The sequence below is a fragment of the Etheostoma spectabile genome, chromosome 7, assembly GCF_008692095.1.
Source record: "Etheostoma spectabile isolate EspeVRDwgs_2016 chromosome 7, UIUC_Espe_1.0, whole genome shotgun sequence".
Lineage (NCBI taxonomy): Eukaryota > Metazoa > Chordata > Actinopteri > Perciformes > Percidae > Etheostoma > Etheostoma spectabile.
Genome location: NC_045739.1, coordinates 5,047,415 through 5,064,408, shown reverse-complemented (window position 1 = coordinate 5,064,408; position 16,994 = coordinate 5,047,415). Strand labels below are relative to the sequence as shown.

Here is a 16,994-nt window from a genome sequence, read left to right as displayed (position 1 = left end):
GTCACCATCCAGTTTTATCCTGACATTCTGTCCTGGTTGTAGAGTGGGAAGTGGTTGTGCAGAATAATGGCGATCATGGAAGAACCGATAAGCTGACTTTGTCTGATCGTCCTTTTGCTGTACCACCGGAGCAGCTCGCAGTTTGCTCTCCAGCATCGGAAGTGTAGTTCTAATCTCTCTCCCAATCATAAGTAGTGCAGGGCTCATACCTGTAGCGGTACTAGGGGTTGCTCTGTAGCACATCAGGGCCAAATGGGGGTCAGGCTGCTTCAAGATATTCTTTGCAGTCTGAACCGCTCGTTCAGCCGCACCATTCGCCTGAGGGTAATGTGGGCTAGAGGTCGTGTGCACGAATCCATATTCTCTGGCAAAATCTTGGAACTCAGTAGATGTGAACTGAGTGGCATTATCACTGACCAGTTCCAGTGGGATCCCCACCTCACAAACATGCCCTTGAGTCGACTAATGACATCACGACTAGATATAGAAGTCAGTCGAGCTATTTCAATGTCTCTGGAGTAATAGTCGGTTACGATGAGATAATTCCACCTCTCAAACTCACATAGGTCAGCAGCGATGCGCTGCCAGGGGCCCTCTGGTAGGTAGAAGTCAGGAGAGGTTCATGCCTCTGGGTTGGTTTATTTTCAATGCAGAATTTGCATGACGACACCGTCTGTTTAATCTCAGCATTGATGCTCGGCCACCACACAGCCATCTTGGCGCGTGCCCGGCACCGTGTTAGTCCTTGGTGTCCTTTATGTAGATCTGACAGCACTTCAGCCCTCTGCGCAGTAGGATGACCAGCCGGTCCTGATATAACACTAATCCATCCGTTTCTGAGAGATGAGCTCTTGCAGAATAATAACGATGGAGAGAAGGTTCATCATCGTTTTGGGCGGCCATCCATTCTTGATGAAACTTGTAATCTGCTGCAATTCATAATCATGCTGAGTGGCCAGACGGATCTTAGAGAGTCTTTGGGATGAGACAGGTGCATTTGCTACAACTGACGAAACATGTGCTTGTATCACCTGATCTGTGGTCTCATCACTCACGTGTTTCTGCGGCCTCCTGGATAGAGTGTCGGCCACCACCAACTGCTTGCCTGGAAAGTGTACTGCTTCCACGTTGAACCTTAAAAGGCGCATCAGCAGTCTCTGGCACCTTGGAGGGGTTTTGTCCAGGTCGTAAGTATTTATGAGTGGCACAATGGTTTGTGGTCTGTTTTTCAGAAGGAAACTGTCCATTCCCTGAACGTAGCGTGCAAACCGCTCACACGCCCACACTCCTGCCAAGCACTCCTTCTCCGATTTGAGAGTATCTTCTCTCGGCATCCGACAGTGTGCGGGAGCAGAATGCCACCGGCTTTAAGCCGTCCTCATGTTCTTGTAGTAGAGCTGCCCCTAAGCCGTAGCTACTTGCATCGGCGCTGACGACGGTTTTCCGATTTGCATCATAATATGCAAGAGCTGGGGCTGACACTAGCATGCCTTTAACAGCGATGAACGCCTGTTCTTGGGTGTTGTTCCATACCCACTTGTTCTCACTTCTCAACAGACTGGTGATTGGGTGTAACTTGGTGGAGAGGCCTGGCAAGAATCTCCCCACGTAATTAATCAGACCCAGAACCTGCCGGAGCTCCTCCACATTTGTGGGACTCTGCATCTTGGTGATGGCTTCTACCTTAGTCGGATCTGGTTTGATGCCCTCGGCACTGATGATGTGACCGAAGTATCGAGTTTCTGATTTGCTGAAATGACACTTTGCTTTGTTCAGCTTCAAGCCACTGTTCTTAACAGTCTTCAGAACTGCATTCAGGTGGTTGTCATGTTCCTCCTTGGTCTGTCCATAAACGAGAATGTCATCCATGACGACGACAACCCCTTCATGGTCCTTTAGCAGTGTGGATAACTGTCTCTGAAAAATTTCTGGAGCTGACGTGATTCCAAACGGCAGTCGTCTGAAGCAGAATCTACCGATGGGGGTTATAAATGTTGTCAGTCTTCTACTCTTAGCATCCAGAGGAATCTGCCAAAATCCAAATGAGGCATCAAGGGTGGAAAACACCTTAGCCCCCGCCAGCTTTGGAGCAATGTCTTCCAAAGTTGGTAAGATGTAGCGCTCCCGTTTTACTGCTTTGTTTAGGCGTTTCAGATCCACACATATTCTTACTTGATCTCTGTTTTTCTTTTCAACAGGAACCATCGGGGCGCACCAATCAGTGGGCTCAGTAACCTCTTCTATGATGCCCAAGTCTAGCATACGCTCAGTGACGTGCGGTGATGTCAGTAAGAGGGTAGGCACTGAGTTATGAAAGCCAGATTACCTAATTTATTGTTTAGGCTAATAATCAAAACGTTACGCACAAGCGCGGCACACACGCGCGGTCGATAGCAAGACATTTCCAATTAATCTATCAGTCAAAATCAATCTAATGTAATTATATAACACTTTACAGCAACCAGCAGGCTACGGTGCTTAACAGAATGAGTATAATGACAACATCCAATAGAAAGAGAGAACATAGCGAACAGTAAAATCAGAAAAGGTCTCAAAGAAACAAAAGAATGAAACTGTCCCACCACAGCTATGTATTAAAAGCCTGATTCAACAGATATGTTTGAGTTTGGACCTAAAAAGAGCCACATCTGTAACAGTGCGAATATCGGGGGGTAACTTGTTCCAGAGTCTCGGGGGAGCAACCGCAAAAGCCTGACCCCCCCCACCGTTTATACCTGGACCTTAGGACTTCTAAAACCAGCTGATTTGAAGACCGCAACGACAGTGTGTTCCCGCAAAGTTAAGATTTCAGACAAATACTCTGGGTGACTCTCTCTCTCTCTCCATCTTTGTTCTAATTATTGCACAGCGGCCAATTATGTTTGTCAGTCCCAGTCAGCAACAATGAAAACACACACTGCTCAACTGAATATGAAGGCAAATGGCTAGCAGCATTAGTTCAAACACACTAAACCCAAAATAGTTTCTGACTCACCAATCGGTAGATTTGTACATAAAATCCATCCGACGCTTCCTCGTGAAGACGTCGATCACAGGGTTGTAAAACTCGTCTTTACAGCGCTTTAGTTTGCATCGTCTCTGACTCGGCGAGGGCTGAAAGACGTGCTGGCCCGGTCCGGTTCCGACTGGATGTTTTGATCCGTTTCAGGGTGGAAAATGTGCGAAGCTGTAGTTGCCGGTATTATATGAGCTGACGGTTTTTCCTGCTTGGTTAAAGCTGCGGGCGGGTTGTTCAGATCCAGGACCCCGTAGAGGTCCCTCCGCTCACTGTTAGCACGGCTACATAGCCACATCTCTTCTTCCGTACCAGTCAGTTTGAAACGATGCGACGAGTATTTGTCCCTTTTGCTGCAGCAGTCCATCTAAGGCTGGCGTAGACCTCCATCTTGCTATTAGTTGTTTTTTTTAATTAAGTTCAAGTTTAGAGGAGTTCCTCACCGCTGTGATGTCGGCGGACTCCGCTGCTGTTATTTTGACTTTGAATTTCGCGGGGATTGCGCTTACAACGTAGCTGGTGTAATGACGTCAGCTACGCAAAGGGACAGTAATATCTCGATTTTAATTGGTTCATGTTTGATATCTAACGGAGACGATTACTGGCATAACACATTTACGTACAAAGGCACGGCAGAGTTGTGCCTTTTGACGTACATGTTAAAGAATACAGGATTGAAGTGTGCATGCGCAACATTGGCTAATCGCTTGAATGGGCAGGAAAGGCACTGCTTATTCTGCCATTTTTTCTATTTGATTATGCGTAACTGCTACATTTGTCATAGTACCGTCTAAATAATTGGAACAACACACATATAAATCACAAGAATAAACAGTAAAAATACAAATACAAGTTTATAATACATTTATTTAATAAACATTTTTATGCTTGAATTTTGGCAAGGTAGGCACTGCCTACCCTGACTGCACGTCACTGCATACGCTTCAGTTCTGTTTCAACCTTCGAAAGAAGAGGAAATGGGACACGGCGTGGCGCTGTCAGGCTGTAGGGCTCTGCATCTGCTTTCAGTTCTATTTTAACAGGGTCGCATTTAAGCAGGCCAATTTCCCTAAAGACGTCCCCTAGGAGGTCTGTGTTTATATTGTTGAGCCTTCTGACCAAACCCATCCTCCTGGCAACACTACCTCCCAACAGGTTGTGAGCATAGGGTCCCTTTATGACAGTAACCCAGAACCGGTATTTCTGTCCCTTAAACTGACTTGTGGCCAGAAACTTGCCCACACAGTGGACTTCGCCTCCAGGGCTGGTGACCGGTGGCATTTTACCTGCTGTGACCAATTTTGGGCTCTTTAGCAGTCTGTTAAATGTAGCATGAGACACAACTGTAATGTCTGCACCTGTGTCGATTTGAAATCTGACAGAACAGCCATTTACAGGTAAGTCTACAAGCCACTCATCATCCAAATCTGGCTGCTCAATTATTGCTGCCTTAGTATTAGTTACTGCTCCAAGAAAAAACATGTCGTCCCTCTCGGCTGGGTTGTCAGAAGCTACTGTCACCTCTTTCAGCATTTTAGTTTTGCAGACTACTTCGAAATGTCCAGTTTTATTGCATTTCCGGCACCTCTTGTTCTTTGCTGGGCATGGCTGCATTTTCCCATGTTGTCTATTACACCGAGAGCATGTAAGGAGATATTTGGACTCACCGTGCTCCGGTTTTCTCCGCCATTGTGCATCATTGTTGCTCTTTTTAGTGTGAAAATGCCGTCTTCCTTGACTCATTCCGTCCACAGCATGTTCCACACGCAAACTTGCACTCTGCTGTTTGATTTGCTCACTTTGGCGTGCTATCTAAATAGCTCGTTCAAGCGTGAGGTCTGCCTCCAGCTGTAATTTCTGGGAAACATCTCGATCCAATATACCTATCACGATCCTGTCTCTGATTTGTTCATCTTTAGTGCTTCCGAACTCACAGTATTGTGCTAGCTCATATAAGCTTCTAACGAATGCTTCGACTGGCTCTCCGGCTTTCAGTACTCTCTTATGAAAGCAAGCTCTGTCGTGGATAATGTTCCTTTTAGGCACAAAATGGTCGCTAAATTTCGCCATTACCTTCATGTAATCCAGCTCGGGATGAGTCTCTAGAGTTTCTTCGTCTGCCGCTTCATCGACGTTTTCCCTCTCGTACACAAAAGAGTCATAAATAGCCTCTGCCTCTCTCCCCAGGGCATAAAGAAGCGTGTTAACTTGTACTTCTCCGCTCTCTCGGTCCAGCTTGGATGCTACTCTGAAGCGGTCGAAGCGACGGCGCCATAAAGGCCAGTCCGCCGGGCGGGAGAAGTCGAAGGGTTCCGGTGGTCCGAACTTTGCCATATCTCATTCAGTAGGCGTCCTGGATCCCACTTCTGACACCATGTCATAGACGGCTATCTTTATGAAGAATTCCACTCGGACTCGTAGTGCACCTTGTAGGACTCAGCTTTACTACTCAGCTTGTAACTGTACAACCGCCGGATGTCTCGCGCATGCTCAACAATGTACCTCTGCTACGGAAGCCTAACTGTGACATATCACTACAGCAATCAACTCTCTCGCGCCACACAGGTCAAAGTACGTATTACAGCTACGGTAGCCTTCACGCTTCAAAAATCCAGTCTTTTGCTCTTTTCAGTATCCTTTTTCTTAGCAAAGAAGAAGACTCCTGTTTCTGAAATTTGGATTTTGAATATGTGTGGTCTTCCATGTTTCCTTCTTCAGACTTGCCAGGGCTGGGAAGCGATGATATCCATTAGCAGCATTAGCAGCACCTGTGAGTTTACCATGTGACAGTGAAAAAGAAAAAGGTGGAGCAGTATCCTGTATGTCCCTTTCTGGCTAGCGTATTTCAAGATGGTGCATGAATATTGAGCATCTAGCCTAGTTCATTCATGCTAATGCAAATGTAAAATTTCAAGCCAAAAGGAATACATGGTGGTGGTAAATATTTATGAAAAAGGACAAGTTTGTGAACGGGCATCACCGATTTTAATAATGAACAACTAAATGCGTTACACTCTGGACCTATAACTATTTTAAATGCTAGCTGTCAGTATTACATATTGGACCATTAATGTGAAACTGCTACACTAATGTCTCTTGAGACTTCTGGGTAACTGACGTTTTTTTTCTTACAAAGCAATTTTATGCTGGGACGTTTTAATCATTTAAGCAGGAAATGCGCCAGATAAATGCATAATAAATAATAATCCAACTGAAAAGTTTCTCATGCACACTGCAAGTCATAGTATGCTTAATTTTAGCATTTCTGGTTAAAGCTAAAGAAATGTGCACCTTACAGATACACTAGAGTATTGATGACTAGTTTGGCTTCTATATGTTTTGGAAAAACCTAGATATTCACGCATTAGTCTTTTAACCGATCTGTCAGTCCTACAGAACAATCTTCGGCATTTGTGATGAGTTGTGGATCATTTTTCATTGAAAAAACAACAACAACACACAGGCAGTTTGCAAAGCAAGTTTAAAGATTCCTTGGAAGTTTTTATGCTAAGGTATTTACAATGTGTGAAATACTACAAATGATCAAAAATAAAGCGGTAAAGGTTTTTTGATTGTATCTAAATGTCTGTATAGTTTTGCTTTTGGAATTACAATATGAAGCATAAAAATGTATTTCTACATCATAATAAACAGGGTATGGCAGGAAAATGCGGTAACATTTAACGGAGATGAAAGTCTCTGATCTGTGCAAAATACTGGTCAAGGCTCTCATAATGCAGACAGACAGACAGTACTACTAGAGGATGATACAGCACATCAAACTGTTGTTTTTACAGTACAAGTTTTACTCTCATGTTCATGCATAGAACAGAATAAATGGGTAAACAAATGATTAAAATTGTAATAATGAAAAGCCACCATGAGAATAAGGGTCAACCGTTATCTGAAGAGGCTTCTTAAAAACACTGGTAAATTCTTGTAATAAATATAAGGATCATTTCAGGATTTGGAATTATCTAAAACATAGCTATCATCTAAAAAAAAAGGGTCACATAAGGCAGTTCCTTAAATGTTTCCATAACGTAAACAGGTAATAAAAGGTAATCACATATAGAATGTTAAGGAGCAGTTGACATTAACCGTTACATGATTAGGTTTTTCTCACCAAGGAAAGTTTAGAAGATGACCCATTTTTTTGTCTATCAATGTCCACAGTGCACGGCTCCTACGTGGGGTATGCATTGAGTGGTTTAACCAGTGTAATGCTCCACCTCCCCCTCCCCCTCCCGACTATAGGACTTTCATAATAACACAACCCCTGTTGGCTAAACTCTACTGAGGCACAAACCTCTCCAGCTCAAAGATGAGGTCTACAGCTTCTGCCACATCCTGCACAATGTGGTCTGGCTCCACCAGCGCAGGGTCAAATCTGAAGTCCCGGTGGCCATGGAACACAGTCTCTTTGATGCAGTGACTTGCATCCGACGGCACTTCTGCGTTGGGGTTGTACACCCCTGTGCATACTAGGATAGACTTACAGGAAGTGGCAGAGGGCAGCGCTAGCTCGCTCTCCCACAGATTGTCCCTCTCCTCCTCCTGGGGCACTGCAGTGCTGGACCCTGTGGCGGAGACCATCTTAGCAACAGCTTTGGGGTTCTTTCGAGTAACTCTCTCCTCCAGGTAGCGGTTGTATAGATTGGCGCCATAGATGTCAGTCATAATGTTATCCCTAAGGGTACAGAAGGGAAGAGATTACTCAGTGCCTCGGACAGTTTGCATAAAGCTAGCCTACAGAAAGAATGGGTTTATTTTCTGCAGTTCTATGCTACTCCGCCGACAAAAGAGCAATTAAAGCAATTGCTGGAAAAACAAAACCGCAACAATCGTGATAAAAAGTTGTAGTGAAACTTGCAAGTTCTGAATAGGAAGGTGTGATGTGTACACTTGTGGGCAGTTTAAAGGAGGGAATGTTTGTATTTTTATGATGTCAGCATTTCAGTTTGGTAACATTGCAAACCTAAATTAAAATGTGAGCACACACACTTTTAAAAACATAACTAAAAGTCAGGTGAGGTTAACTCAATTTTAGTATGCAGTTCTTGTTCCTGCATCTTTGAGTTACTTACACGTGCATTACTAATAATACTACATCAATATGTATCGCTTTTTTAGGTACTCAAAGTCACATTGTCATCAAACAATTGTGTCAAAAGCTAATTCTGATCATGTTGGTCTCATTGTATCTTTAGTTTATTCCATATGTTGTTAACTACATTTGCAATAAAGAAAAAAACGTAGGGTCTTACCCTATAGCATAAAGGGCAGTGACAGGAAGTTTCCATTGCATCTGCATGGCCTGGGTTCTGATGAGGTACTCTGCAAAATGGTAGGTCAGCTCACTCGGTTTTCCCATGAGCGCCTCATACTTCAGATCTTTACCTGTTATCTTCTTATAGATGTTCTCTAGGCAAACCAGAAATGTCCCATGGCCAAACCTGAGCCAAAGGAAAGACAAAGGAATACACAGTTACATTTGGCTGTTTTTAAATCTGTGCTTTAGTTGCTAATAGATGAAATCCTCCTTTTAACTGTTGTGTGGCAGTGCTGGGTACCGTGGAGAATGTGCCTCAGCCATCCACATGAGGTCCATGTTGCAGGCCAGCAGGGGGAGATGAGGCATGTTTTGGGTTTGGTGAACACTGCTGAGGTTCCCTTTGGTCAACAAGAGGTCTATTATCAGCTGGAGGTTGGTCTCCCATCGAATCGGCTCCCCGAACAGAACCACGGCTGTAGGTAAAATTAAAACAGTAACATTAAGTCTGACGGTGCAGAGGAACAACTATGAAACTGACTGATGAAAGGTGCACGTTCTCACCATCAATCTTAGGAAGGTTGCCAACAGGATTGGACTGTAATGACAAAAAGAAAAGCAAAACATGTGCTGTTGACTAGAGAACAGTGTGATGTTTGTATTATCCACTTGCTGCACCAGATTTCAATATCTCACCGGCAACTTGGGTCTCCTGTTGTGATCCACCATGTCCAGCAATGGGAATGATTCCCTCAGCATATCAACACTTACAACATTCGTAAAGCCCACGCTGAAGACACAGTGTTAGGGACAAATGACGTGTATTACACAAACATAATATAAATGGATCACAAACAGAAAACATAGCAAAGCGAGATTCCAGGATACTTTGTAGCAATTTCCAGGACTGGTCCCTGTCCTGACACCAGCACACACTTGTCATGAAACTTATTAAACATCCTCAGGGGACTGTGGGACATGATGACTTGATCTTGTGTAATCTGGAAACAGATAAGTGTTAGGCGATGTTAATAGCAGCGTTAAGAAGGGACGCCAGATTAAAAAAAAAAAAAGAAGTGCAGATTTTGTGTCTCAGTTTGTTATATTCTTTCTACATAGAGTAGCTAAAGCAATCTCAACAGCTTGATAACTCACAGGGACTCCCAGGATGTGAGCGAGCTGGTCTGCTTTTGTTTGTCGGAGGCAATTCCCTGCATTTGTGACAAACACAACTGGCAACACAAAATGTCCCTGAGAGTCGACCAACTTCTCGAACGCCTTCTTTGCAGCAGGGATTGGCATCTTGCCCCGGACAAGCACACCATCAATGTCAAACAACAGCCCAAAGTTTGGCTGTGGCTGTAGAAGGAAAGGAATGGACAAAACCCAGTTAATCAGCCAAGCGGCAGCCAATAAATCAAGTAGAAAAAAATAAGCACCAGAGTGTGGATGAAGAAGGTTGAATGATCAATATGATGGTGTAAGGAATGAACTGGAGAATTTGTAACCCTGCACAATAATCAAAGGTGCATCTTCTGCACAAATTACCAAATTTAAAGACTTAAATGTACGTTATAGTATGTATAATGCATGTGAAAATTGTTGCCACACATCACAGTGTGTTTCTAATATCATACTAAGGACAGAGCTGACTCTAGTCTCGAGTATGACATAATATAAAATAAGGGGCACAGATAATCCACGGTGGGAATCCTATGGTGACACAGCAGTACATAGGGGTAGGACAATATGCATTGTTAGCATAACTAATGTTAAGGGCATCTCAATGTGTATGCGGTTACTGGGACTAAAAAAAAAACCTGCGGTTGTTTTTATCATGGGGGGAAACCCAACAGGCTACTGTAAGCTACATCTGCTCTTATCCCTGATGCCAGGTCCCCTGTTGTTCCTGCCAGCGCGTCCGCAGCTAAACATTGTAGCGTATGCAGCGTCGAGTTGATTTACCCTAACAATCTGAACCAACTAGCTTACAAAGTACAAAGTATCGCCTTGTCAACAATGTATTGTTTGCATGAGTCCGAGGCGCAGCAACAGCTCGACCCGTACCTTGCTATTAGACTGAGTTCCGCAAACCCCGCACCGAGAACCGACAATCCCAGCTTTTCGTCTGGCTTGACGGTTACTCAGGGTGCACAGGCCCCGGTAAAACGGCAGGAGTCCCCTCATCCCTTTTGTTTATTGCCGGGTTTAAAATAGAGAAAACAATAGCAACCAAAACGACCGAGCACGAAGCGAGAGCCGGCTCGGTCCGGCCGCACTGGCTGATGAGGTTTTTTTTGTTTTTTTTTCGTCGGAGGCTTTCTTGCTTAGAATTTGATTGGACGAGACCCGATGACGACATATGAGGAGTAGGCGGGTCCCTTGCTGCATCTCTGCCGGAATGAGGCGTAGGCTTTGAGAGCTGCATCTGCACTGCAACCCCCGCTGCCATTTTAGGCACCGAGGTGTTGTGTTTCTTACACGCCACGCACACGCACCTCGATGAATCATGGGAGACTGCTGCAGAAAAACACGAGCTCATTGATCGCATTTACCCATCCGATCAGCTTTGTTTTTTTTAATAAATAGCCTATATATTTTATGGAATGTCTTATTTATATCCAGTGCGACTTGCACATGGATACAGTGTGAATTTCCCCATTGAGGGATTCATGTTTAAGGATTTTGAATGAACCATAAAGGTTTTTCATTCTTCTCCCCAACTTTTCCTTTATGACAGAGTCATAAGCATGGTGTCACAGTGCAGCAGTCTGTCCTCATGCCCTAGATGCGCCTCATGGGTAGCTAAATTTGCACCAGAGAACCAGCAGGAATTTGGCAGGGAAACCTGACCTGACACCAGAATCCCCTTTCCAGTTTTACCCAACAGTTCTGTGAATCAAAGCTCCCCTTTTAACTGAAGAGTGGCTGCACAAATCAAATGCTCATAGTCTGGGATAAATATGGTCAAATTTTAGGGATCTAATGCTGCAATGTCTTGCCGAGGTACATTAATGAAGGGCAGCCAAGTATAAGAAGACAACATGTTTGTGGAACAAAGGAAGATTTACTTTGAGTACCGTTAACTTACAGATCCAAATCACTTATGTGTATATCTAGCAGGTCATTTTGGATTTAAGCTTCTTTTTAATACAGGCTCATGAGGTGAATATGCATGTATGTGAGACTCAGAGTACAACAGATCATTTGAGAATGGACCAGCATCTGTAAAAGTAAGGCATTTTAAAACAAGAAATTAAATATGACACCAGGTCCTCCCCGTGCTCCTCCAGCTTTATTGATAGTTTAAAATTACATTTCTATTTTCTAGGACTTCAGTTGCACTTTCCTTCCGACTTAAAAACTGAGTACAAGCAAATGGTATTTATACAGTAGTCTAAGTGATATTGTACAAAAATAACATTTTGATTTCTGTGAAAACATTTTTTCATTCCCAAATAACTCCTAATTCTGCTGACAACTGCTCTTGATGTTAAAGTTTGCCAAGGTAAAAAAACAAAAATTCCAAAGCCATTTTAAAAGAAAAAGTCTACCTTGGACTACCAAGTGATATTTAAATTGTAAACAGATTTCTATAAAAGAACGCGTTTCTTTTAATACCTCCAAAATTTTTATATCGTAGCAATATAACATGTGGTTTGTTATCGCCTACTTAGCTGCTCGTAGGTCTGAAATGCATCATGTTATGAACTGTTTCCATGTCATACTCTCTTGGCCAACTCATATCCCACTAAAACAAACCAAAATAACCATACATGGAAGTTTGGTTTCCATTTACTCCCTTCTTCTATCTCATTTTACTGAGGCTCTCTTCCACAAGCTCAGAGGTCCTATAGATTCCCATATTTAGTCCCATTTATTCATCTCTGATCACCAGTGGCTTGGAAAGGGGGGTTCTTTAACAAAGCATTATACATAACACCGCTACCAAACTAAAACATTTTTGTATTGAATGCAGAAAGATATTTTTTCACCCCTTTCATTGTATTACATGTCGAGAGGCTCACTGGCCTGGGACTAGCCTCCGTTAGCCAACCTTTGGCCAGTGAAGAGGATTCAGAGAAAATAATACAACCAACCATCAATCTGAAAAAGGAGGGGCAACAGAGGGCGCTGATTATGCACTGCCTTCAATGGTGCAATCTTTTGCCAGGTGGCCCGCCTTTCCGCAGTTGTAGCAGTTAGTCTCGCTGGCTTTACTGCAATGCACAGCAACGTGGCCAATATCGCCACACCTAGAGGATACGAAAGTTGTTAGCTCAAAAAAAAAAAAAGAAGCTTTCAAGTGAACATCAAAAAAAAAAAAAAAAGGAACACAATAAGCTCACTCTTTTTAAAGAGAAGACAGGGATTTAAAACAGGACAACGAGTCAACTCACCTGTAACATTTCACCTTATCGCAAAGTTTCTGGATGTGGCCAAACCCACCGCAGGAGTAGCACTTCTGCTCGTTGGCATGATCACAGTCACGGGCCATGTGGCCAGCTTTACCACAGGTGTAGCAGAGCTGCTCCCTCTCCTTTTTGGGCTCCTTACAGTCCCGGGAAATGTGGCCACTCCTGTGGCAGTTGTAGCACGCTAAACAGAACAAATACATGAAATAAACATACCCAATTGTCAAAAATGTATTGCCATGTCACAAAAAAGGTTGGTTCTAAAGAAATACTCAATTTTTGGGGATACTATACGGTTATGTGTGTGTACCATGGGAATCAAAATGTTGTAATTACTTCTGTAATGTGGTGTAAGAAAACAGCACTTCACACCAACTAACTAGAACTGAAATGGAAGAATTAGAACTGCAATGCACACCATCCTCAGTTTGGTCACAGTCCCTGGCCATGTGTCCTTGGTCTCCACACCGATAACAGAACAGCTCTGGAATGACAGACATTAGTATGCAAAGATGAACGGAAGACAAGATTTTAATTTATGACTGCAACTTCCCCAAGTGTTTCTCCTCAAATGAATATGTTCCATTGGGAACGCTGTGACAAGGCCCATCTGTAACCCCACACTACAAGTACATAGGGAATAACCCATTCAGTTTGAGCTCTAGTGTCAAATCACAGCCAACGTTGTCATGATAACATTTGTCATGTGGTCTATGATAAAGTGTAGTGAAAAATATGTAAGCCAGAATATTGTAATAATGATTTTGTACTGGGTGTGGCCTGAATATTAGATAGTACCCTTGCCTCGTCCCCGACCCCGGCCGCGTCCACCTCCACCACGTGCGCTTGGGCAATGCTTGACCCAATGCCCAGAGCGGCCACATCCAAAGCACTCGCTGCTGCTCATTTCCATTCTCTGAACAAAATGACAGGACACATATCAGGACACAAAATTCATTTGAAAGCAAAATCTTTACAGGCACCACTGAACTCACACACACTGTCTACACTGGGCGCATTTTAGCTGGGATTTCCAGCCAGACACAGAAGGAAGAATCATAATATTCCATCTGTACATTATAAATCATACCTGGCACAGGCAATAATTAGGAGGATATTTGTGCCAGTATATTTTTTTTAATTTTCCACATCCTGGCTTTAATGAAGCTTAGAAAGTGACCTCTCATTCAACAATTAAGCTTCTTTGTATGCTGTTAAAACCCTAACGCATTAACATAGCGCATTACTCTCGTCACTAGTAGACTAATCTGTTTACACTACTTCCAAACACTAACAGAGTTTGATTTATTTTAAATTGTGCAAAAATAAACTGCCCCCCCCCCCCAAACAACTAAAAACTAAATCTGCTTTAGCTCTACAACACACATCTTTAGCGATTTGTCATATGTGGTGTAAAAGCCTTTTGAGCAGTAAATCTTACATTTTAACCAATGCAGCTGTTTACAAGCAGTAAATGGACAGCTGATGGTGGGATGTTTAAGCAGTGCAACCAGGTGGCATTAGTGCCATGTCATCATGAACCGATCATGGACATAATCATCTCATGAAAAACATTAAATAAAAAATCGGTTTCAGGTTGATATTATTTCAACACAATTCTTCATTTCTGAGTACAGTACTTAACCATCCCACCAGTTCTGCACGGGTGAGTCTAGCATGACTACCAGGGGGATCTAATCTACAATCAAACAGGTACATTTTTCAGCTGTGGTGTATATCATTATTGGCCATCAGACTACATCTAACTACTAAGCTAACTTACACGAGTTCCTCAATGGAATCATGCTGTGATCGCCATAGGCCACACTTCGTTTGCTGACGGTGCTAAAGACATCAGGTCGGGAAGAATGGGAGTTAATGAGTAACCAAGCTCTTAGTGGTAAGTAACGTTACCCAGAAACAAAACCAGCCATTTGGATTTAAAGTAACCGGTGTATTAGAGCTAAGGCTAACTTGTTGCTTCCCATGCTTATAATTGCCATCCAAATGCACGCCGGGCCTCGAGTTATGGGTTACATAACTGTTTTACTAAATAGTTGCTGAAACAATGTTTCTACAGTAGCCACAGGAGAGCTCGTTTCCCCTGGAGTACAGACAGCTGACTTTAGATCATCTTCGATCGTTTAGTCCACCACGGTGCTATACACGCCACCGATTAACGGCACAACAGACATGACCATGAAAGCATGCCGTGGGTTGTGTGCGCTAAGTCGGGAAGCTAGCTCCAAAGGGCAGTCCCATCCCATCGTGTTGTGATGAGCATCTGCTAAAATCGCAAGGCGGAGGACTACTAAAGATTAAAGATAACGCGAGTCGTTGTTTTTTATTTTATGAAATAATCTACGGGCCATCATCCACGTAAGTAAACCAGACAACGTGTTTCCGATGTGAAACGGAATGAAATGCCAAAGGTTGAAGCTACGCTAACGTTGGCCTAGTCACGTTGATTTTTCTGCGTACTCGCGAGACACTGGCGCTGCTGGCTAGCACATGTTAGCACACCGCCTCACGATCACGACCAAGAAGCACGGTTCCGTCGACGATCGGTCTTCTCCGCCTAGTAACAAAGTGTCGGCGCGGCACTTAGGGCGATGAAGGGTTGCCGTAGATGGTTTCTGCCGGGTATTCAAGTAAATATACCGTGAAAACAAAATTTCCCGCGCAGGGCGCACACACCAAAGTCGTTGTGACGAGCTAACGTTACTAGCAGGCCGGGCGGAGAACCCGATGCTTCGTTACTAAGACCAACCAGTGCGTTCTTAAAAAAGAAACCCGACCAAACATCCAATTTTCCACTATCACCAGTTTTAACACGATATCGTTTCAACGTTTCCAGATGTAATATTTATTGATTAAACACATTTCAGTGCTGTTTTATTGCTTACCTCGCTGGCTACCTAGCTCGGTCAGTGTTTACGCCTCCTTCTTTGCGCTACATGCGGTGTGTGATGAACAGGAGTTCCTGAATTGTCATTCACAGGATCCAGTAAAAAGCTGCACAGTCATTGGTCACATACTCTGCAAGCAACCAATCAAACACGAGAATGTCTGGACACCGCCTCTATGATTCAACCAATCATGGGTACATGATGGTTCCTTTTCCCTAGACTGGACTTGTTTTTCCAACTTAATGACAAACATTGGGGAAGGAATATGTAGATAATAGCAATATGCTACAACTGGTAGACTACTAGCTACGACTAAACTCACAATAAAGGGCATACTATAGTTTCCAAAAATTAAGAAAAGAGGATCTAAATTGCAAACTGTTCACATTTTAACAGGAAACTTAAAATAGATATGAAATAGTTTCATGTGATAAAAGCCTTTATTGTGTGATTAGGCTGTATGGTGACTTCTTTAATCTCTTAATGCTACCACTGTTTCTTGTTAAAGCTAACCAGGCAGATGAAAGTGTATTTGAAGTGTGTGAGAAACAGACTAAAGTGGATCACAATCTTTTTTTGGTGGTCTTCTGATGAATAATACATGAATATATAAGAAGTAAATTTAACACACTGAAGTCATTTTTTATAAAAATTGTGCACTTCTTAAAAACATCTGAAATGCCCATTTATATGCTACTTAGTTTGTTTGAGAGTGTTAAACTACTAAAAAAATGGGAAAACCTAAGAATCCTGAATTGTATTAAAGTGTGAATAGACCTACATAATAGCATAACAATCTGGCAATAGTGTGTATGTGTTTCAGACTAATTGGATAACCCTGGTGCGGGCCCTTCTTGTTTAACAAATCCTGATTGCATCATATTTTAAATACAAGTGGACTGATGGAGACAACAATCCATGGGAGCTGCAAGCATCTCAGCTAACTGGCCTGAGTGCTCAGTCAGATCAATAAGTGGGAAACATGCATTCATCTCAGTCTTAAGGTGGCTTTTGTTGTAAAGCTCCAAGATAGAAATTATTATTACCCATGGTCTTTGTTCTGCAGCTGACAACCTTAGATACAAAGCAGGGCAATGTAACAACCCGTGGTGCATCATTTTAAATCGATTAAAACATGGATCACCAGATTACCCCATGCTGGCTAAAATACACTTGTACTGTTGCATGTGGGGTGGAGTACCTTAAAACGCTCTACAATGCAAAGCCCTGCCCTCCTCTTCACTGACACAGTATTTGGCATGTCTGTTATTTGTTAGATGGGATATCTCTTAGAAAATAGACTAAATTGGAAAGTTAGACGGGCAGAATGAACGCAAAATTGGAATATAGCATGGGTTTGTGATTTAGATTTCTAGCAAAAA

At 43.0% G+C, this 16,994-nt stretch overlaps 2 protein-coding genes across 6 annotated transcripts; both read right to left on the bottom strand.

Annotated features, from left to right (window-relative positions):
• Positions 1 to 7,309: 7,309 nt before the first annotated feature.
• zgc:77375 (haloacid dehalogenase-like hydrolase domain-containing 5) lies at positions 7,310 to 10,475 on the bottom strand. The gene is made up of 8 exons (XM_032521763.1): positions 10,356 to 10,475; positions 9,444 to 9,647; positions 9,177 to 9,289; positions 8,985 to 9,078; positions 8,853 to 8,886; positions 8,590 to 8,764; positions 8,284 to 8,472; positions 7,310 to 7,706 (listed from the first exon to the last, which is right to left on the bottom strand). The coding sequence occupies exons 1-8, from the start codon at positions 10,473 to 10,475 to the stop codon at positions 7,310 to 7,312; spliced, it is 1,326 nt and encodes a 441-aa protein (XP_032377654.1).
• A 1,086-nt stretch (positions 10,476 to 11,561) lies between these two features.
• On the bottom strand, positions 11,562 to 15,735 carry cnbpa (CCHC-type zinc finger, nucleic acid binding protein a). 5 transcript variants are annotated; one of them, XM_032521767.1, is made up of 6 exons: positions 15,610 to 15,704; positions 14,487 to 14,548; positions 13,508 to 13,619; positions 13,122 to 13,187; positions 12,689 to 12,887; positions 11,562 to 12,544 (listed from the first exon to the last, which is right to left on the bottom strand). In XM_032521767.1, exons 3-6 carry the CDS (start codon positions 13,614 to 13,616, stop codon positions 12,427 to 12,429), a joined length of 492 nt encoding a protein of 163 aa, XP_032377658.1. In that variant the 5' UTR covers positions 13,617 to 13,619; positions 14,487 to 14,548; positions 15,610 to 15,704; the 3' UTR covers positions 11,562 to 12,426. The 5 variants fall into 5 exon arrangements, with proteins under 5 accessions (XP_032377658.1, XP_032377656.1, XP_032377655.1 ...); XM_032521765.1 differs by having other exon boundaries at positions 13,502 to 13,619; positions 15,610 to 15,703; XM_032521764.1 differs by lacking the exon at positions 14,487 to 14,548 and having other exon boundaries at positions 13,502 to 13,619; positions 15,610 to 15,735.
• Positions 15,736 to 16,994: the final 1,259 nt, after the last annotated feature.